The 21,944-nt window shown below is 45.2% G+C and overlaps 1 protein-coding gene across 3 annotated transcripts in view; it reads left to right on the top strand.

Moving 5' to 3' along the window:
- The window catches only part of Znf331 (zinc finger protein 331), a 25,040-nt gene extending 3,441 nt beyond the window's left edge, over positions 1-21,599 (top strand). The window contains exons 1-6 of one of the 3 annotated variants that reach the window (XM_048791636.1): positions 11,322-11,559; positions 12,119-12,177; positions 15,714-15,819; positions 16,041-16,115; positions 17,312-17,438; positions 18,830-21,599. In XM_048791636.1, coding sequence (XP_048647593.1) covers positions 16,077-16,115; positions 17,312-17,438; positions 18,830-20,085 — 1,422 coding nt within the window. In that variant the 5' untranslated portion in view covers positions 11,322-11,559; positions 12,119-12,177; positions 15,714-15,819; positions 16,041-16,076 and the 3' untranslated portion in view covers positions 20,086-21,599. Of the gene's footprint in view, positions 1-11,321; positions 11,578-12,118; positions 12,178-15,713; positions 15,820-16,040; positions 16,116-17,311; positions 17,439-18,829 lie in introns of those variants that run through there. The other 2 variants (XM_048791637.1, XM_015505393.2) reach the window with 2 other exon arrangements.
- The last annotated feature ends 345 nt before the right edge of the window (positions 21,600-21,944 follow it).

The raw sequence follows: 21,944 nt of genomic DNA, 5'->3' as shown, positions 1-21,944 counted from the left end.
CTTAAAATCTCCTTCACTGTTTTAGCTGCCAGTTATTGACAATCATAGTTAGTAGATCTCAACATTTTCCTACAACATGAATAACAAGAATATCTTGGGCTAGGGATATAGATCAGTGGTAAAGTGCTGGCATAGCATGTGTGAGGCCCTGGGCTCAATTCCTAGCAACACCAGGAAGGAAGAAAGGAAGGAAGGGAGGGAGGGAGGGAACAATATCTAATAGTCCAACTTGGTTAATGAAACTCTTGAGGTCAAAGATTTCTCTTTCTAGAAGAAAAACACCTAAAAGGATATATGAAAGGCTACTATCAATAGTTTTCAGTAAATAACATTTCAGAGGTTGTATTTTTCTTTTCTTTTCTTCTTTTTCTCTTGGGTACCAGGTATTGAACTCAGGGACATTTGACGACTGAACCACATCTCCAGCCCTATTTTTTATTTTATTTTTTGTGTGTGTGTGTGCTGGAGATTGAACCCAGGGACTTGTGCATGCTAGGAAAGCACTCTACCAACTGACCTATATCCCCAGCCCCTCACCAAGTTTTTAGGGCCTTGCTAAATTGCTGAGGCTGACTTTGAATTTAGGATCTTCCTGATCTTTGTTTACTATTGTATTTCTTTTTTCCAATCTTGGCTGTTGTTCTCTATATGTTCAGTTTTTCTGGTAGTATGTTGCACTCCACCACTGAGCCACATCCCCAGCCCTATTTTGTGTCTATTAGGTCTGTTTGGTATAAAGTTTATTTTATTTAGAGGCAGGGTCTCACTGAGTTGCTTAGCACCTCAATCCTCCTGCCTCAGCCTCTGAGCCACGGGGATTTCGTGTGGCTGGTAGTATGTTTTGGTCCTTTACCTTTTATGTATCTTCCAGACACTCTGTTATTTGTCATTACCATAGGACTACATAAGCATCTTTAATAGTTGTAACATTGTAGTTTAAGCTGATAACAACTTAGCATTGGGGGGGGGATTATAACATTATGCCCATATTATGTTAAGTCAGATTTTACACCTTCTAAATTGTGTACCTTTCAACAGATCATTGCAGCCATCTTGCAGCTATCTTTTGTTGGTCGGGGTATTTGTTTGTTGCCTCCAACTCGGCCCCTCCTACCCCACTCTCCTGAATATATCACCATTCAGAATTAGAGTTTTGTGCACTTACCTTTATTAGTGAGTTGTATACTTTTCTGTGTTTTCATGTTGTTGCTTAATATCCTTTTGTTTTCACTTAAACTCTCTAGTATTTCTTATAAAGCAGATTGCAGGGTGTTGGACTCTCAGCTATTCTGTGTCCTGAAATGTCATCGTCTTCATTTATGAAGGACAGCTTTGCTGGGAATACTCTTCCTGAGTGGACGTTTTTTCTCTCTGTTTTGAACATATCATTTCGCTCTCTCCTGGCCCACAAAGTCTCTGTCACAGTGTCTACTTTAGCCTCACAAAGTTTCCCTTGAATGTGATGAGCCTCCTATTTGTCACCACTCTCCAGTATCTTTGTATTTGACTTTTGATAGTTTGATTATTATAATGTATTCCAAAATATTCTTCTTTGGATCAGTCTTGCTTAGAGTTGTTTTAATTTCCTGAACTGGGGACCCAAATCCCAACCAAGATTTGGGAGGTTGACATGTAGAATTTAAATTGCTTTCTGCTTCTTTCTTTCTCTCTTTCTTCTCCTTATCGAATGTGAATAATCTGTAAATTTTTTACTTTGATAGTATCTCAAAGGTACCTCATCTTTTTTTTTTTTTTTAGTTGGGCAGCAGTCATTTCACAGGGTTCCATGGATCTAGGGGCAAGAGTGACAAGTCAGGAGGGCCACTTGAACCCTCCCCCTAAACAACCCTCCTGCCTTGGAGAGGCCAGACCTCTGGTCCTCCATTCTGCCCCTTCTGGACCCAGCTTTCACCCTGACTTTCTTCCTGTTCACCTCAGGACTTTCTTTCATATCCTTCTTCCTAGGAAACCTTTCTCCTCTTTCCTTTCTCTTGCTCACCTGCACAGTTTGCCAGGACAGATCCCAATTTCAGGCATACGCATGCCCTCCCAGGTGCCCTCAGCGATGCCTACACCTCCTTTTTACAAACACCTCATTCCAGCAAACAGTTCTTCCTGACATCCTTGTTTTGACAATTGTGATCCTCTCCTCTAATATTTATCCACTCCCTAAAAATATTTGTATGTCCCCCTCAATTCTTTTATTTATTTTTTCCCAGTACCAGAGTTTGAACCCAAGGATGCTTAACCACTGAGCTACAGCCCCAACTCTTTTTTTAATTTTGAGACGGGTCTCACTAAGTTGCTGAGACTGACTTTGAACCTGTGATCCTCCTGCCTCAGCCTCGAGAGCCACTAGTATTATAGGCATGTGCTACTGCGCCCAGTCCCTCTCAATTTTTTTTCTTTATGCATTTTTTGCCTGATGGTATTTTGGGGGGAGGAAGGGGTACTGGGGCTTGAGCCTAGAGGCCCTTTACCACTGAGCTGTTGCCCAGGCTGGCCTGGAACTTTGTGGTCCTCGTGCCTCAGCCTTCCGAGTCTCTGGGATCACAGGTGTGGCCACTGTTCCCAGCCAGCTCTCCATTTCTTCTGGGTGGTAACTACAGCTTTATTCCTTTCATTGGTTGGTGTCATATTTTCCCAATTCTCCCTTCTCCTTGCAGCCTTCGACTGGGGTCTGTGCACTTGAGAGAGCATACACCACTTGCAGTCTTTACGTGGCGTTTCTTTACATTACACTAATCCTTAGGACTCCAGGCTGAGTGACTTCCTCGGGGCACTGTGGAGTGGAGGATGAGCCAGGTCACTCGGCCACCACGGAGTTCCCACTGGGGTCTGTGCTTGGCAGGCCTTTCTCCAGGTACTCTACAGCCCACAGGTCCTCTCTGCCCCTAGGTATATCATCTGTCTCCACGACCCTTGCCCTTTGAGGTGGCACCTGAAACTCTCCAGGGTTCACAGGCTCAGTCCTATTACTGAGTAACAGATGAGTGTGGCATTGTCTAGCCCCTGGGTGGACGAGCAGTATTGGCATGGTGTACAACTGAGTGTCTGGAACCAAATGTTAGGGCTGCTTCAGGGTCAACAACCAAGATCCAGGCCTTCAGACCTCTCTCTGGGGCAACAGTGGGTGTGTGTCCCAGAATTTCCTGCACAGGTGAGCCTCCTGTGTTACTGTAGTTGAAATGATCTGGAGCTGATTTCTGTGGCTGTTTTCAGGTACAACAGTGCGAGTGAGCTCAGCAGGTCAGCCTACAGGAGCACTGACCAGGTATACCTCCCTCAAGGTCCCCAAACTGGCAGAACCACTCCACAGCCATAGCAGAGAGGGGCCAGGTAAGAGACTCAGGGCCAACACCTCATCTGCTGTGTTACCAACATCTGCAGACTTGCAAGATACACAGCCAGGACATGGGGCGCTACTGTGCCCTACTCTGCCTGAGCCCATCTTCAGCAAGTTTTAGCAACAGAATCAAGGCCAGAGGGGAATGTGGCAGTCCCCACATGGTGACAGGGATGTTTCCAGTTCTTGAGCTGAGACACTCTTTCTGTCTTGGGCTCCATCAGGGTATCACATATTCCTGCTTGAACTTGTAAGCACCCACAGAGCCTGCTGCCCATGGTGGCTGTGGCATAACGGGGAGGAAACACAAAGCAGGGACCCCCTATCCAGCCACACTGCTGTCATCACTCTCCTCTTTTCATGAATGTTACTTGGCCACTTTTAGATCAACCAATATTACAAAGAGTTTCCTACACCAGAGTTAAGAATATGGGGTATAGTGACAATTAACAGCCCACTTTCTACTTGTCATATAAGTTAAGCTCCATGCTTTACTCAAGTTTCCCTTCTTACCTAAAGTTCATCTGTTCCAGCTCCCTCTCCAGGACAAAATGTGACATTTCATTGTCAGAGCTCCTTAGATTCCCCACTGTGTCTGTTATTGGGACATTTCTTGTTTTTTATGTTGACATTACTTAGAGGTGAAGTGTTAAACAGGATAAAATTATGGAATGTTAATAGTCATAAATCATAGTGTGCATGAAAATTTTTAACCATCCGAAATTCTCCTTTCATGAGACACTTTGGTAGGTATCAGACCCAGCGTAACATTTACTTGGTCTTCAGTACAATTAGGAAAGGAGGGTGGCCAGGTGTGGAGAGACCATTCTCATCACTGAACACCCTCTGTCTGCTCCGCACAGCTCCCTGGCTCAGTCTGCTCAGGCAGAGAGTTGCTCTATGATGTTCAGGGTCTTATTCAGTAGCTGAGATGTGGTCAAAGATGTTCAAGTTCAGGGAGAAAACTTGTTTGAATCAGTTTTACAGTGTTAGAGCTTGTGTTCATTTCCTTTGCTGCTGAAACAAACACACACAGTTGGTGGCTTAAAACATCAGTAATTTGCTGGGCATGGTGGCACACACCTGTAATCCCAGCAACTCAGGACACTGAGGGAAGAGGAGCACAAGTTCAAGACCATCCTGGACAACTTAGCAAGACTCTGTCTCAAATTTTAAAATAAATAAATAAAAACAACTGGATATGTCAATCAGTGATTAAAAAAAAAAAAAAAAAAAAACCCTGGGTCAATCCCCAGTACTGCAAAATTTAATTAATTAATTAATTAATTGAAAAGGGCTAGGGATATAACTTAGTGATACAGTGCCATGGATTCAATCTCTAGTACCACAAAAAAATAATTAATGGATTAGAACAAAAAAAAAAAAAAAGATACCAAACCCAGGCAACTTAGCAAGCTTCTGTCTCAAAATGTTTCCCTACCTTCCCAGCCTCAAAAGGCTGTAGCACTGCTTGGCCTCTGCCCTTCAGTACTAGTACTTTGTCTTCTCATCAAAAGCACTTACATGAGCTGGGGCTGAAACTCAGTGGTAGAGTGCTTGCCTAGCATGTGTGAGGCACTGGGTTCAATCCTCAGCACCACATAAAAATAAATAAAATAAAGGTCCATCAACAACTAAAGACAAATTTTTTTAAAAATCACTCACATGTTATACCTTATAGGATTAATGTCATGGTTTGAAACTAATCCCATGATAAAACATTAAAAAATACAGCCTTTCAGAATTAGATTTTCTATGATTTTCTAGTTTGTTTCACAAAACATGACAATCATTACTGGGGCCTGGTGCTTTAAATATATACACTATACAAGTAGTAAATTTAGAATATGTAAAAAAGAAGAGGGAGTAATTAAAAATATTCACACAAACCTCCCTCATCAAAGGGAGTGCACAATTCAAGTCTCTTACCAATGTTCCCAATTTGATATCTTCTCAAATTAGAATCTCTCAGCTTCATTTCTGATGCAAAATCATGCCTCTGCCCCCTGCTTGCTTGTGGAGAGGGAACATTTCCTCTTTGTGTGTCATAGAATCATTTGTGCCAATATTGCTAAATAAAATGAATTTCATTCTTAACAGGCTCTGAAAGTTGTTTTTAGTTTGCATTCATTATATTGGCAGCTGGTTTAAGAAGCTCATACATATTCCGATGCAAGAAAAAAAGGAAAATGGCCAGGCAGACGTGGTACACACCTGTAATCCCAGCAGCTCTAGAGACTTAGGCAAGAGAATCACAAGTTCAAGGCCAGCCTCTGCAACTTAGCAGGCTTTGGTCCCAAAAATTAGTAAAAATGACTGGGGGTATAGCTCAGTGGTAAAGCACCCTGGGTCCAATCCCCAGCATAGAAAGGAAGGAAATGGTGGCTTGGATTTTATTCATAAACATATATTAAGGGATGTTTAATGTTACTGATATTTTAGAATCAGCAGCCAATTTGTACTGAATAATCATAACGTGTTCTGTGTAGATTATCTCAATCTTCATAGCGTCTTATCGTAATTATACTAGTGAGGAAGCAGACACAACTTAGTACCTGTCAGAGCTTAGAATCACATCCTGAAAGTCAGAGCCTGCATTCTTTTTGTTTTGTATTGTTTTTGTTTTTGTTTTTTTGTGGTGCTGGGGATTGAACCCAAGACTTTGGGCATACAGGGCAAGAACTCTACCAACTGAGCTATATCCCCAGCCCCAGAGCCTGCATTCTTAATTTCACCACGGTATCCCTTACCAAGTTATCCAGACCTTTCACAATCCACCTCCTTCACTTGGAGATTCATCTTGAATTTCACATCATTCTTAGTAAACACATTTATAACGTTACATAAATCTGTAGTTTATATATTCTATCTCTTACTGTGAGATATTTCTCTTTTGTTTGTTTGGTGTTTTGTTTGTTGTTGTTTTGGTTTGGTTTGGTTTTTGTACTGGGAATTGAACCCAGGGGCGTTAACCTCTGAGCCACATCCCCAGCCCTTTTTAGGGTCTTGCTAAGCTGCTGAGGCTGGCTTTGAATTCATGATCCCCCTACCTTAGCCTCCCGAGCTACTGGAATAATAGGCATGATGCACCACTACGCCTGGCCTTGATTTTATTTAAAATTTTATTTCCTGGAGAACTGGAGGTATGGCTGAGTGGGAGGTATAGCACTTGCCTAACATGTTTGAGGCCCTGGATTTGATGTCAAGCACCACAAAAATTTTTTAAAAAGTATATATACATGTGTATATATGTAATTTATTCATTCTCTGGAAAATCTAGGTTACATCAATGAATTATATCACTGGTAGCATCCTGGTCATGATATTAAACTATAATATAATTACTAGTTGGTATAAATGGATGAAACATACACAGGATATCTCAGTATTCTCATAACTGTATATGAATCTATAATTCTCTTAATTTAATAAGAAGACCCCTAGCCAATCACATATGCAATCCCAGGTACTTGGGAGGACAAGGCAGGAGAATCTCAAATTCAAGGCCAGCCTCCACACCTTAACAAGTCTGTCTCAAAATAAAAAGAAGCAGGCATGGTGGCACACACCTGTGGTCTCAAGGACTCAGAAAGCTGAGGCAGGAGAATCACAAGTTCCTGGCCAAGCAAGGCAAATTAGACTCCATCTCAAAATAAAAAGGGTCGGGATACAGCTCAGTGGTAGAGTGCCCGTAGGTTCAATCCTCATGTCATAAAAGTAAGTAAATAAGTAGGAGAAAAAGGGCTGGCATTGTAGGTAAAACAGCCCTGGCTTCAGGTGCCAGTACTGCAAAAAATAAGTAAAATAAAAAGAAGCCCAAGAGCTGTGGCATACTCCTACATTCCAGTCACTCCGGGAGGCTGAGACCGGGATCACAGGTTTGAGGCTAACCTGGGCAACAAAGCATGATTCTATCTCAAAACCTAAAAATTTCAAAAAATAAAAATATTTTTTCACAAAACAAATTAATCCTCTAAGTAAGCTTAAGCATACATTTGTGAACTACAGTTATTTCCTTGATGATTTTCAAACTGTAGAGTCTTTAGTCAGACTCCGGCAGCTAACTGCCTGAGGTCTCCAGAGCCCGTGACATTCCAACTTGGAGATGAAGGCATGATGCCAGGGCATAGCTGCTCCCTCACATGGTCTTAACCCACCAAAGGGGGGATGCTGAGGAGGAAGCTCAGGCAGCCCCTGGTCGAGGCCTGCGGAGAATGACAGGCCTGGTGCTCCAGGAGCTGCTGGAAGGGACACTGTTGTAAGGATTGCGCAGTAACAGGGCTAACGCCCCAGCCCTGTGCAGGTGGAGAGCTGGTCTTCAGGTCTCCCTCCTTATCTCCTCTAACATGTCCGACCACAGGTGCAGACTAATCAGGTGGTGACAAGTGCAGAAGTACAGTCCACACTCCCTTCACCACCTGAAAGGAGGCAGCACAGAAGGAGCCGTCAGTGTCCACAAGGCACAGTTTGGAATTGGAGCCACATTCCAGTCAGTGCTCCACATGTGACCCTGGGTAGACATCAGAGAGCTGGTTTGGGTATTGCTAGGTGCCAGGAAACAAAGGAAAGGTTTTCAGCAAATTAGTCCAAATTAATATCTTCTGAACTCTTCCTGCACACTCAAGGCTAAACTTAAAAAAAAAAAAAAAAGTTGGGGGTTGGGGAGGTAACTCAATAATGGAGTGCTTGCCTAGACTCCAAATCTTTTAATCATTTACAAGTACATGCACACATGTTAAAGGAACACATCACTTGTTTGACTCATGAGGTATACAGTTGTCCAGCAGTATCTCAGTGGAATTGGTCCCAGTACACACACACACACACACACACACACACACACACACACTGTCCCTCCTCTGCAAGAGCAGATATCAAAATCCACACATTCTCACGTCCCTTGTCTCGCCCTTTGCCCAGGTGTGCCAGGGCAGTGGAGTAGGTTGTAGACATGCCAAAGAAAGTGCCTGGAGACACCATGGGAGATGGGATCACTCCGGACGCAAAGCTGTCATTGTGAAGATATTGATGATGGCACATCAGATCGTCCCTACAGCCATGCTCTGGTGGCTGGAATCGAACTGCTGTCTCCACAAAGTGACAGCTACCATGGGCAAGAAGAAAAATCACCAAAAGGTCAAAGATCAAGTCTTTTGTGAAATTTTATAATTACAATCGCCTCATGCCCACAAGGTACTCTTCGGGTATCCCCTTGGACAAAACTGTCGTCAACAAGGATGTCTTCAGAGACCTGCTCTTAAACGTAGGCCCGTCGGGAGGCCAAGATTAAGTTTGAAGAGAGGTACAAGAGGCCAGAGACGGCGCCACAGAGAGTTCCGTGGTGACAGGCTGAGCATACCTCTGACCCTTGTGCTGCTTTGGCAAACAGAGCCCCTCCCCCCCGCCGCTTCACAGCACTCTGCCCAGGGCAGCTAGCTGGACAAGTGACACATTGCCCTCAGTTCTGCAACCGTCCCCACTCGGGGGTTTTACCTGTTAGGCTTCAGAAGCAGCAACATTGTTGGCATCAGTTTGCTGAGCTTGCTTGTATGACCAGCATCCCAAGGAGCACCTGTTGTGCACATGCAAGAAAGCAGCTTTTGCCAGGCATTGTGGCATGCACCTGTAATTTCAGCAGCTCAGGAGGCTGAGGCAGGAGAATTACAGGTTCAAAGCCAGCCTCAGCAACATAGTGAGGCCTTAAGCAACTTAGTGAAACCTTGTCTCAAAAAATAAAAAGGGCTGGGGATGTGGTCCACTGGTTAAGCACCCCTAGGTTCAATCCCTGGTACCCCCCCCCCCAAAAAAAAAAAGAAAAAAAGTAGTTTCCACAGGTAACACAGACTTGCCCTAGTTCCCAGTGTGCATAAGAGAAATCTAGTATCCTCCTAGATAGCGTATCTGGACGTTCCTGCCCAGATTTGCTCTCATTCACTTGGCTAGGATTTTGGGAACAGAAAGGGGGCAATCACATAAACATATTGGAGAAAAGATAGTCTCTTCAACAAATGGTGCTGGGAAAAGTGGATATCCACATGTAGCAAAATGAGATTAAACCTCATTCTCTCACCCTCCACAAAATCAAAGTAAATCAAGGACATAGGAATTAAGACAAATGATGCTGCACCTGCTAGAAGAAACTGTAGGTCCAACTCTCCATCCTGTCAGCAAGACTCCTAAGGTGCAAGAAGTAAAATCAAGAATCAGAGAGCCTGCAGAATGGGAGAAAATCTTTGCCACCTGCACCTCAGATAGAGCATTATATATCCAGCATTTATCCTGGATATATAAAGAACTCAAAAAACTTACCACAAACCATATAACCCAGTCAAAAAATGGGCAAAGGACCTGAACATGCACTTCACAGAAGAAGAAATATGAATGACCTACAAATATATGAAAAAATTCAACATCTTTAGCAATTAGAGAAATGCAAATTAAAACTACACTGAGGCTGGGGATGTGGCTCAAGCGGTAGCGCGCCCGCTTGGCATGCGTGCAGCCCGGGTTCGATCCTCAGCACCACATACAAACAAAGATGTTGTGTCCGCCAAAAACTAAAAATAAATATTAAAAAAAAAAAAAAACTACACTGAGATTCCCTCTCACTCCAGTCACATGTCAGTTATCAAGACTACAGGTAACAATAAGTTGGCAAGGATGTGGGGGGAAAGGTACACTCATAACACTGCTGTTGGGACTGCAGATTTGTGCAAGCACTCTGGAAAACAATATGGAGAGCCCTCAGAAAACTTGGAATGGAACCACCATTTGACTCAGTTATATACTCCTCAGTATATACCCAAAGGACTTAAAATCAGCATATTTCAGTGACACAGCCACATTAATGTTTATAGCAGCTCAGTTCACAGTAACCAAGCTATGGGACCAACCTAGGTGCCCTTCAACAGATGAATGGAGAAAGAAATGTGAGATAGACACAAACACACACACACCTACAATGAAATATTACTCAGCCATAAAGAAGAATAAAATTATGGTGTTTTCTGGTAAATGGATGGAACCGGAGACTCAAGCTATGTGAAATAAGCAATTCCCAAAAAACCAAAGGCTGGTTGTTCCCTCCGATATGAAGATATGCAGATGCTAACACAATAAGAGGGGGTGGGGATAGAAGTTTATTGGATTAGACAAATGGAATGATGAGAAGGGAAGGGGGATGAGAATCCTAGAGACAGTAGAATGAACCGCACATCACTTTCCTATGTTCATATATGAACACACGACCAGTGTAACTCCACATCATGTACAACCCCAAGAATGGGAAGTTATACTCTATGAATGTATGTCAAAATGCACTCTACTGTCATGTATATCTAAAAAGGACAAATAAAAATACATAGGTTTAGAAAGGGGGGGCATTCAGGGACACGGTGTTTTACTGCCCCGCCCCCTTTTCGAGGATGATAGTCCTTTATAGAAAATGTGGCGTTTGTATAAACCTGTACACATTCCTTGTGCACTTGATATGGCCTCCCGATGAGTCACACCTACTGCGACGTGGACGCGGTGGGCGCTGTGGCACTGGAGGTCGGGTGCACTGGGCACCGCCGCAGGCTGCACCGCCTGGTTTGTTAGCCCAGCGTCCCCCTCGCTGGCCAGCCCCACCTGCCGACGGCCGCCTGTGCACTGGCCAGGGCCTCGCTGCGTCACAGTGGCCCTGTGTCTGGAGCCCTCTTGCTTCTCGGTGGGCCCCCGCCGCCTGGCGCTGGGGGTGGGATGTCCCGCGCAGCGTCTGCTGCTGCCCCTCCCGCGTGGCCCCCGCTGCATGCTGGGAAATGGTGCGAGGCCTGGGTGCCATGGAAACGCACACTCTGCAGCGAGGGTAGTTCCGATGTCACGGGGCAGCGTCCCCAAGAGGCCCAAGACAGGAGTTGGAAGGAGCGCGCGCTCGTGTGTGTTGCTGGGTGTGTGCGCGCGCACAAGGATGCCCGAGCTCTGCGCATGCGCCTGTCCTGGCCCGGGGTCGCAGGGACCGCAAGCAACATGTTGTGTGGGGGCGTGCAGCCCTGACGCGGAGCTGTGTCCCGGTAACGGTGACGCAGGTGTGCTGTGTGCGTCACCCGGATGCGGGGCGCCAGACAGAGGTTAATGCACTTGCTCCACCGTGTGGACTGCTGTCCATTTCTGCGCAGGCAGCGGGAGGCGGGAAGCATCCCTCAGGAGCCACCACTCCACTCCGGGAGCCACAGGTGTGACAGGCTGAGCCGGTGGGTGTGACGGGCCGAGGTACAGTCCGTGGTGGGGTGTAGGTTTGTGAGACCATGTCTGGCACGGATTTGTGCTTCTTTGGTGGCTTTTCAGCAGATGGCATTTTTGGTGATGACAGATGTGTGATCTTGCAACCTATAGTTTGTTTCCTTCCTGCTTCTACTGAGTAGTACCTACCTGAGAGCAATGGGCCCCAGGGGACAGAGATCAGAGCCTGAATCTCCTTATGAAAATGACCAACAAGGACAAAGACATGGTCGTGAGATGACAGTTTCAGAGTCCTAAGTGTTCTCCCCACAGGCTATCTGGACGAAAAAAGATGGCCTAAAAGTGCGGGTTTTTTTAGGTGGTGGGAGATCACCCTGAGCCAGCAGAGCTGCGTCGTGTTCCAGAACCTGAGTGTTTGAGCCTGGTGCTCAGGGAACTCTCAGACGTTCAGGACCTAGGGACAGATGTACCTCCAAGTGTGTTTTCTATGTTAGCTTGTGCAGCAGAAAGACCCTGGTGCCTCATTCTTGTTTTCCTCTCTCCCCAATCCAGCTAAAGAGAAAGCATCCTCAGTTGGAAGACTAATCACACATCGTGAAGTCAAGGTTCAGGTGAGTTACATGTCTTGGTTTTGAATGATTTTCCCCTAGATCTTAACAAGAGACTTAAAGGTGTTGATCAAGAGCATATTGTTCTTGCCTCTGCTTTTTTTTTTTTTTTTTTTAACCAGGGATTAAACCCAGGGACACTTAACCACTGAGTCACATCCTCAGCCCTTTAATTTTGAGACAGGATCTTGCAGAGTTGCTTAGCACCTAGCTTTTCGTGAGGCTGGCTTTGAACTTGCGATCCTCGTGCCTCAGCCTCCCAAGCCACTGGGATTACAGGTGTGTGCTACCACACCCATCTTTTTCCTACCTTTTTTAGCTTTCTGAAAACAGAGTTGTGATGAGGATGAAATTTTTAATACACTTAAAAACATATTGTGGCCCCCTAAAGCATAAGTGCTCAGGACATGCCAGCTTTGGAGGCTGCGTGGAGAGCCTGAGTGTTCACAGACAGTGAGCCACATCCATGTGAATGTGACTGTATACTAAGAGGTCATACAGTGAACAGAGCTTCAGACAGCCCAGCACAGGAAGCTCAGCTTGAGGCCCTTCCTTGAGCTCCATCTTTAACTTTCCAAAATTACAAAATGCACTCACACATATACCATGTTTATTATACAGTAGTGTTTTTTATACAGTAATATGTCAGTATTTCCCCCCTTAAAGAAAAACTGATTCCATGGCATTAAGAAAGTGTATCTTTGGGCCAGGTGCAGTGGCACATACTATAATCCCAGCAGCTAGGGAGGCTGAGACAGGAGGATCACGAGTTCAAAGACAGCTTCAGCAATAGAAGGCACTTAGCAACTCAGTGAGACCCTGACCCTACTAAAATACAAAATAGGGCTGAGGATGTAGCTCAGTGGCCAAGTGCCCCTGAGTTCAATCACTGGTATCAAAAACAGAAAAATCTATCTTCAGGCTGGGGTTTTAACTCAGTAGTAGAGTTCTTGCCTGGCACATGTGAGGCACTGGGTTCAATTCTCAGCACCACATAAAGATAAATAAATAAAATAAAGATATTGTGTCCAACTACAACTAAAAAATAATAATAAAAAAAATTAAAAAGTGCACAGTCTGGATGGCTAAAAAAAACCAGATGTGTGTTTTGCACAGTTTTGAGGCTGGAAGGCCAAGATAAGGGTGAAAACCTGGTTGCGTTGGAGTGAGGCCTTCAAATTGCAGACTGCCCTTTCCTACTGTGTCCTCACAGGGCATAAAGAGAGCTCAGGGCTTGAGGATCCTTTTTGTAAATGCATTAATGCCATTTATGAGGACCCCACCTTCTTGACATAATCACTTACAAAGGCCCCACTCCTGGTCCTTCACCTTGGGGGACAGGATTTCAATTTAGGCATTTTGATTGGACACAGCATTCAGTCAGCGGGGAGTCTGCAGAGGCAACTTGGCTACATTACTTGCTCAGGGTCTGATTTGTGTTCCAAAGACAGGGAAAAGATAATCCAGGACAGGAAGGTGATAATGATTTTAGCAACACCCTTTTTGCGATATTAGGCCTTATATCGAATTTCTTTGTTGCTGTAAAAAATTACCATAGATTTATTGGTAACAGAGCCCTAGTGGTCACACATCTGAAATCAGCATCCCTGAGCTGAGACCAAGGTGTTGGCAGAGCTCTGGACATGTTCCTAATAAGGGTTCCTGCAGCTGCTGGCCCTGTGTGGCTTCTGACCCTTCTTTTACCAACAAAGACAAGTCAAGTCCTTCCTGTCACCTCATTCTGACCCTGCTTCTGCCATCACATCTTTCTCTTCTTAACCCCCACCCCCACCCCCACCCCGCCTTTGCTTATGGACCCTTTCGGTTACATTGGGCTCACTGAGATAATTCTGGATAATCATCCCTATTTTAAAGTTCAAAGGCTAGCAAGTTTAAGTCCATCTGCAACTTTAACTTCCCTTTGCCATTAAGGTGACATTCACAGTGCCAGAATTACCATGTGGATATCTTTGAGACAATGATGCCTGACACAGACCTGTCTATTCAGAGTTTGACCAGTGACTCCAGTGTACCGCTCCCTACCAATGTGACCCTTTTTGTAGGCAAGCTGTGTGAGTGTGTGTGTGTGTGTGGCTGAGAACTGAACCCAGGGCCTCCCACATGCTAGGCAAGTATTCTACTACTGAGCTACACCCCAAGGCTCCTTTTGATTCTTCATGTTGTTTCTTACAATGGAATTAACACTGACCTGCTATAAAATAATTGAGACCCCTAGGGAGCTCATAAAGAAGAAATTTAAATTATCCACAATCCTTAGGTACAGTGGCCATGCCTGTAACTCTAGCTACCTGGGAAGCTGAAGCTGGAGAATCACAAGTTCCATCCCAGCCTAGGCAACTTACAAAACCCCATCTAAAAAAAAAAAAAAAAATTCTAATTGTACCATTTAGAGAAAACCATTTTTAAAATGTTGGTATGTTCCAGACCTCCCAACAATCTTTCATAATTAAATTCAGGATTTTAATTTTTTTTTTTTTTCACAGAACATCCCAGTATGTGCTGATGAACAATGCTACAATATCACTGGGTACCTTACAAGTAGGGACTGAACAAATTACACCTGCAAGATTCATGAACACAAATAATAGATGTGGGCAATATAAGTAACATTTCCAGGATGAAAGAATAGGGTTGCAGCAGTTAAAATGTTCATACATACACCTTGGCAATTGAGGAGGCTGAGGCAGGAGGATCCCAGATTTGAAGGCCAGCCTGAGAAACCTAGTGAGATACCATTTCAAAATAAAAACAGCTAGGATATAGCTCAGTGGTTTGGCACTTGTCTAGCACATATGAGGCCCTGGGATTAATCCCCAGCATCACAAAGGAAACAAACAAAAGTCACACTAGTCTCCCTTGTCACTTTAGAACACTCGATGCAGCTGTTCACTCGATGCTAATTTCTCAAACTGTCATCTTCTCAGATCAGTCTCTGAGCTTGATTTTTGATGCAGAATCATGTTTCTGTTCCCCTGGGTGCTTGTGGAGAGGGAGCATGTTTTCTGTAATATATCAGAATCTCCTGTGCTAATTTGATTAAGAGTTTATTCTTGAGATCAGGTTCTGAAAGTTTTTAGTGTTGATTATATAGGCAGCAATTTTGAACAGCACAAACTTCAGCCTAAGAACAAATGGGGAAGGGCAGACTTGACTTTCTTTTATGAAAACATTAAATGGGGCCTGGGATATCACTGGCTTACCATGAGCAAGGCCCTGGGTTTAATGCCCAGCACCACAAAAAAAAAAAAAAAAAACCTAAATGGATGTGTAATGTTCTTGATCCTCCATAACAACAGCTACCTTACATTCATCATTATGTATGACTAGGTGTTTGGGTTGATTATCTTCCTTATAATTGAGACGGTCATGGCTTATAATCTTTTTATTCCACTTTTAACCGTGAGGAAACACACACACTATGAGTTGGTACTGTCACTCCAGCCTTGGGTTCAGCATTGTGGTACTGTAGTGGACTTCAGCCTGGAGACACAACTGATCTTCTGTATGGTTAATTTCAGTCTCCAGGTCAGCTGCTTCCGTGTCTCCCAGTCCACCCTGAATCGCCGGTTGCTCTCTCCAGTGTGGTCAGCTCCCACCTGAAACAAAGAAAGGCATTGCTATCAGGTATGACAGGTTACCTCACAGAACAGAATCTGGTGGCCAAGGCCATGTGCAGCTGGGCTCTGGGCTCCTGGAGGGCCTGGGTTTGTCCAGTACCCCTCCACCTTCCCCAGGGAGTCATGTTCATGTGCATGTTGGGAAGAAAGGGTGAGGAGTGAGGTCACATTAGGTCATTAGGAAACCCAAACTGCAGGTGGTTTTTATGTCTCTTTTTTCATTCCTAGCTCTGATTCTGTGTCTTCAGTGGAAGAAATCCCAAGATGACCAGTCAAGCCCAGAGGTCTGACGCCATGGCCCACGTAAGAGTGTATTACTTTTCACTCTTGGAATATGACAGTCAGGCTTGAGGGATCGTTGTGAATTGTGCTGAGCTGCTTACTCGGTCTCCCGTACACTCAGTTTTTTCTCCAGAGAACTGTTGAAGTGATGCAGGAACAAAGCCCCTTGAGGGGTGCTCAGTCCTGTCTGTGGCTTGCTGCCTTAAATATGTTGGTCCCACTTGACCTCAAGAGGAGACAGATTCTCCGCTGATCTTGTTTTCTGGGTGCACAGGAGGGAACTTTCAGATCCGCTGATCTCAGTCTTAGCATGCAGTGAGATGCCGGTCTGGGGGGCTTTCACAGCTGGGCAGAATTGGATGTGGCTATGAGGAGGGCCTGTGGACACAAATCACGTTCCCTCCCCCAGTATTGGAAAGTGAGCCAAGGGCGCTCTACCTCTGAGCTATACCCCCAGCCCTATTTTATTTTTGAGACAGGGTCTTGCTATTGCTAAGGCTGACCTTGAACTTGCAATCATACTGCCTCAGCCTCCCAAATAGCTGGAATTACAGGCATGAGCCACTGTACCTGAATCAGCTTTTGTCATTACAGAGGAACACTGTTTAAAGTCTGCTCTGGCAGGATGGTGAATTCGAGGCTTGAAAACATTAAAATATGCCAAGCCCTGTCTTCTAAAATAAAAGACCTGATATTACAGGCAAAAATCTCAGGATTTTAATTTTCTTTTAAAAAAAAAAAGGAGAGGCTGAGGTTGTGGCTCAGAGGTGGAGCCCTTGCCTAGCACGGTGAGGCACTGGGTTTGATCCTCAGCATCATAAATAAATAAATAAATAAATAAATAAATAAATAAATAAAATGAAATAAATAAATAAAGGTATTGTGTCCATCTGTAACTAAGAATATTCCCCAAAAAGTGGGGGGGGGAGATACTGTGGGAACCCACACTGGTCGGGCATTTACAAGACACTGGCAGGCTCTGCTGTGAATTCAAGGACAGCTGGGACTGCCTTGTCTACTCCTCCCGGGCAGGTGCAAGTCAGGGTGTGGGCTGCTTCCCGTGCCTCAGCAGCGCTCGGTGTGGGGGCACCCAGGGTCCTGCCCCCAGGCACTGGTGCCTCAGCCTTCCTGTGACCCACTGTATTTATCCCACCCCAGGGAAGCCACTGTCTCTTCTGTCATCCTGAAGCCCTTTCTGTCTCTCATCCTGTTTGCAGGGTTCAGTGACATTTTCAGATGTGGCCATAGACTTCTCTCAGGAGGAGTGGGCCTGTCTGACCTCTGCCCAGAGGGACCTGTACTGGGATGTCATGTTGGAGAACTACAGCAACCTGGTCTCACTGAGTAAGTCGTTGCCTCGCGGTCTTGGACTCTGCTGCCTGGAATGTCTGATTTTCAGGAACACCTTTCACGAGACTAGCCAAATGTCTGCCTCCTGCTCCCAAGGGAACGTTCTGAGTTTCGCAGTATGGAAGAAGACATTACACACCTTCATCTTCCCATCTGCCACTTATCTTCCCACCTTTGTCTGGCCTCCTGTGTATCTCTCGGCCTTAGTGACCAAGGGGTGAATTGGAATTCTGGGGTATTTATTCCATGGCCATCTTCAAAGAAATGAAGCTTTATCTTAGGCTACCATGTTAATTGCTCTTAATGGTCTTTGGTACTTTGAGGATCTACCTCAGACCCAAGGTTATTTTTTTTGTTTGTTTTTTGGGGGGGGTAGTTATTGGGGATTAAACCTAGGAGCACTTAACCACTGATTCACATCCCCAGCCCTTTTTTATATTTTATTTAGAGACAGGGTCTCACTGAGTTGCTTAGGACCTCGCTAAGTTGCTGACAGTGACTTTGAACTCACGATCCTCCTGCCTCAGCCTCCTGAGTCGCTGGGATTATAGGCACACACCCCACACATGGCTCCAGGGTGATATTTTGATACATGTATGTGGTAATAGTGATCAGATCAAGATAATTAGCACATCCATCACCTGAAACATTTATCCTTTGTTTGTAGCCAAAGCATTTAAGTCCTCTGTTCTGTGTCTACTTTGACATATACAATAAGTCATTATTAACTATGGTTCCCCTATAGTGGTGTGGAGCACTAGAACACACTCCTCTTGTCCAACGGCAATCTTGTGCCCCTTTGCCAACCTCACCTACCTCCCTCCACCCCCCGCCACCTCTGGTACCCACTGCTCTACCCTCTACTTCTGAAATCGCCTCCTTTAGCTTCCACGTGAGAGAGAACGTGTGGCATTGATTTTTCTGTGCCTGGCTTATCTTAGGCTCCTCCGTGTTGCCCAAATGTTAGAAGCTTATTCTTTTTTATGGCTGAGTATAAAAGCACAACTCTCCAACTACATGTTTATGTTGTTTCATAGTCGTTCTGCGTTTGATTTTCTTGGATTTTCTAGGAATGCCATCACATCATCCACAGAGTATTCTTGTTTCATCTTCACTTTTGAGATTTTTCCCTCTAATTCCTTTTACTGAAATGTGTCAGCTGACAGGAACAACGGGGCTTGGCCATCAATATGCTCTTCCTATTTGATGTTGGTGGCAATGACTCCGGTGCTCCCCCTTTGACTGCTGAGGTGCCAGGAGTAGAATCTGCATTACCAGGAGCTCTGGGTGACCCTTATTTGTTCTACTGAAGGCCTTTAGGTTTTGGCTTGTGTTTAGGTTTGATTTTGTTTTCCTGTAAAGAAAATATGTTGTTTTTCTTTCAGATTTGGAATCATCCTATGAGGCTAAGAGTTTAGCGATACAGAAGAATATCTACAAAATGAATCTTCACAAAAGGAATTCAGGTAGCAAAAGTAAGTCTCATCCCCCGAACAGGATGCGTGAAGGTGAGTCTGAAGTCCCACAGGGCTCTCAAGAGAGAAACCGCAGTCGAGTAAAAGTCAACTCGAGAAAGGCACCTGCCAGCAGAGACCGCACCCCTCCGAGACCGCACGCACGGCCGCACAACAAGGAGAGCTCCTACGAGTGTAAGGAGTGCGGCAAGGCCTTCAGCCGCGGCTACCAGCTCAGTCAGCACCAGAAGATCCACACGGGCGAGAAGCCCTACGAGTGCAAGGAGTGTAAGAAGGCCTTCCGCTGGGGTAACCAGCTCACTCAGCACCAGAAGATCCACACCGGGGAGAAGCCCTACGAGTGTAAGGACTGCGGCAAGGCCTTCCGCTGGGGCTCCAGCCTCGTCATCCACAAGAGGATCCACACTGGGGAGAAGCCCTACAAGTGCAAGGATTGCGGCAAGGCCTTCAGGCGCGGCGATGAGCTCACTCAGCACCAGCGGTTTCACACCGGGGAGAAAGACTACGAGTGCAAAGACTGTGGGAAGACCTTCAGCCGTCTGTACAAGCTCATCCAGCACAAGAGGATCCACAGCGGGGAGAAGCCCTACGAGTGCAAGGACTGCGGCAAGGCCTTCATCTGCGGCTCCAGCCTCATCCAGCATAAGAGGATCCACACTGGCGAGAAGCCCTACGAATGCCAAGCGTGTGGGAAGGCCTTCACGCGGGTCAACTACCTCACTCAGCACCAGAAGATCCACACTGGGGAGAAGCCTCACGAGTGCCGGGAATGTGGGAAGGCCTTCCGCTGGGGCTCGAGTCTTGTGAAGCACGAGAGAATCCACACAGGTGAGAAGCCCTACAAGTGCACAGAGTGCGGGAAGGCCTTCAACTGCGGCTACCACCTCACTCAGCATGAGAGAATCCATACCGGTGAGACGCCTTACAAATGTAAGGAGTGTGGGAAGGCCTTCATTTATGGGTCGAGCCTTGTCAAACACGAGCGAATTCATACAGGAGAGAAACCCTATAAGTGTAAGGAGTGTGGGAAGGCCTTTAGTCACGGCCATCAGCTCACACAGCATCAGAAAACACATATTGCAAAGTCATACACATGTAAGGATTGTGGAAAGGTATTCAACCATGCGAACCATCTTAGAGAGCATCAGAAGACACATAACAGCTGAAACCTGCCAACATACACGACACACCAAGGCCTCCCTCCTGCATTCACTCCTTCCTCAACATGAGGGAAACCCATGATTTAATTTAACATAAGAAAGCCTTCACTGGTCATCCTTCTAACTACAGAACATCACAAGTCATACTAGAGGCAAACTTGGAGAGTTGGAGAAGTCACTTTTCTTAATGAGTACGACATGCTCAGTCATTTTTACTGGACAGGTTGGCTGAGCAAATGCACAGAGCTTGCTGATACCATTCCATCTTTTTTATGTTTGAGGTTCATTCTAGGAACAACTCTGCTGATGTAATGTGAGGAGGCCGTCAGCCATGACCCGTCCCCTGCCAGTTATCACCATCCACCTCTACCCCCGGTGAGACACACAGCACCCTGCTCAGGCTCATCGCCTGTGCATTACAGATGCTCCTTGGCACACAGTAGGCTCATATCCCAACAAACCCGCCCTACTTGAAAAGACATTCACAACTGCATTTAATACACCTGACTCAACAAACATGGTAGGTCAGCCCAGCCTACCTGAAATGTGCCCAGAACACTCCCATTAGCCTAAGTTGGGCAAAATCATCTAACACCAAGGGTATTCAATAATAGTGGTGAATGTCTCACCTAACTTATTAAATATTATATAGAAAGTGAAAATCAGTGGTTCTATTGGGCACACTTCCCACCATCGGGAAGCTCTAAAATAGTGATTCTTTTGGGCACACTTTCCACCACTGGTAAGTTCTAAAATCAGTGGTTCTCTTGGGCACACTTCCCACCATTGGGAAGCTCTAAAATCAGTGGCCGTATTGGGTAGCTTTCCGCCATCGTGAAGTTCTAAATCAGTGGTTCTACTGGGTAGCTTTCCGCCATCGTGAAGTTCTAAATCAGTGGTTTTATTGGGTAGCTTTCCGCCATCGTGAAGTTCTAAATCACTGGTTCTATTGGGTAGCTTTCCGCCATCGTGAAGTTCTAAATCAGTGGTTCTATTGGGTAGCTTTCCGCCATCGTGAAGTTCTGAAATAAGTGATTCTACTGGGTAAGTTTCCGCCATCGTGAAGTTCTAAATCATGGTTCTACTGGGTACGCTTTCTGCCATCATGAAGTTCTAAATCATGGTTCTACTGGGTAGCTTTCCACTATAGTGAAGTTCTAAATCAGTGGTTCTACTGGGTCTGCTTTCCGCCATCGTGAAGTTCTAAATCAGTGGTTCTATTGGGTAGCTTTCCGCCATCGTGAAGTTCTAAATCAGTGGTTCTATTGGGTAGCTTTCCACTATAGTGAAGTTCTAAATCAGTGGTTCTACTGGGTCTGCTTTCCGCCATCGTGAAGTTCTAAATCAGTGGTTCTATTGGGTAGCTTTCCGCCATCGTGAAGTTCTAAATCAGTGGTTCTATTGGGTAGCTTTCCACTATAGTGAAGTTCTAAATCAGTGGTTCTACTGGGTCTGCTTTCCGCCATCGTGAAGTTCTAAATCAGTGGTTCTATTGGGTAGCTTTCCGCCATCGTGAAGTTCTGAAATAAGTGATTCTACTGGGTAAGTTTCCGCCATCGTGAAGTTCTAAATCATGGTTCTACTGGGTACGCTTTCTGCCATCATGAAGTTCTAAATCATGGTTCTATTGGGTAGCTTTCCACTATAGTGAAGTTCTAAATCAGTGGTTCTACTGGGTCTGCTTTCCGCCATCGTGAAGTTCTAAATCAGTGGTTCTATTGGGTAGCTTTCCGCCATCGTGAAGTTCTAAATCAGTGGTTCTATTGGGTAGCTTTCCACTATAGTGAAGTTCTAAATCAGTGGTTCTACTGGGTCTGCTTTCCGCCATCGTGAAGTTCTAAATCAGTGGTTCTATTGGGTAGCTT

The sequence above is a fragment of the Marmota marmota genome, unplaced genomic scaffold (genome assembly GCF_001458135.2).
Source record: "Marmota marmota marmota unplaced genomic scaffold, marMar, whole genome shotgun sequence".
Lineage (NCBI taxonomy): Eukaryota > Metazoa > Chordata > Mammalia > Rodentia > Sciuridae > Marmota > Marmota marmota.
Note: the sequence above shows the minus strand (reverse complement) of the source record. Positions and strands in the feature narration are given on the sequence as shown.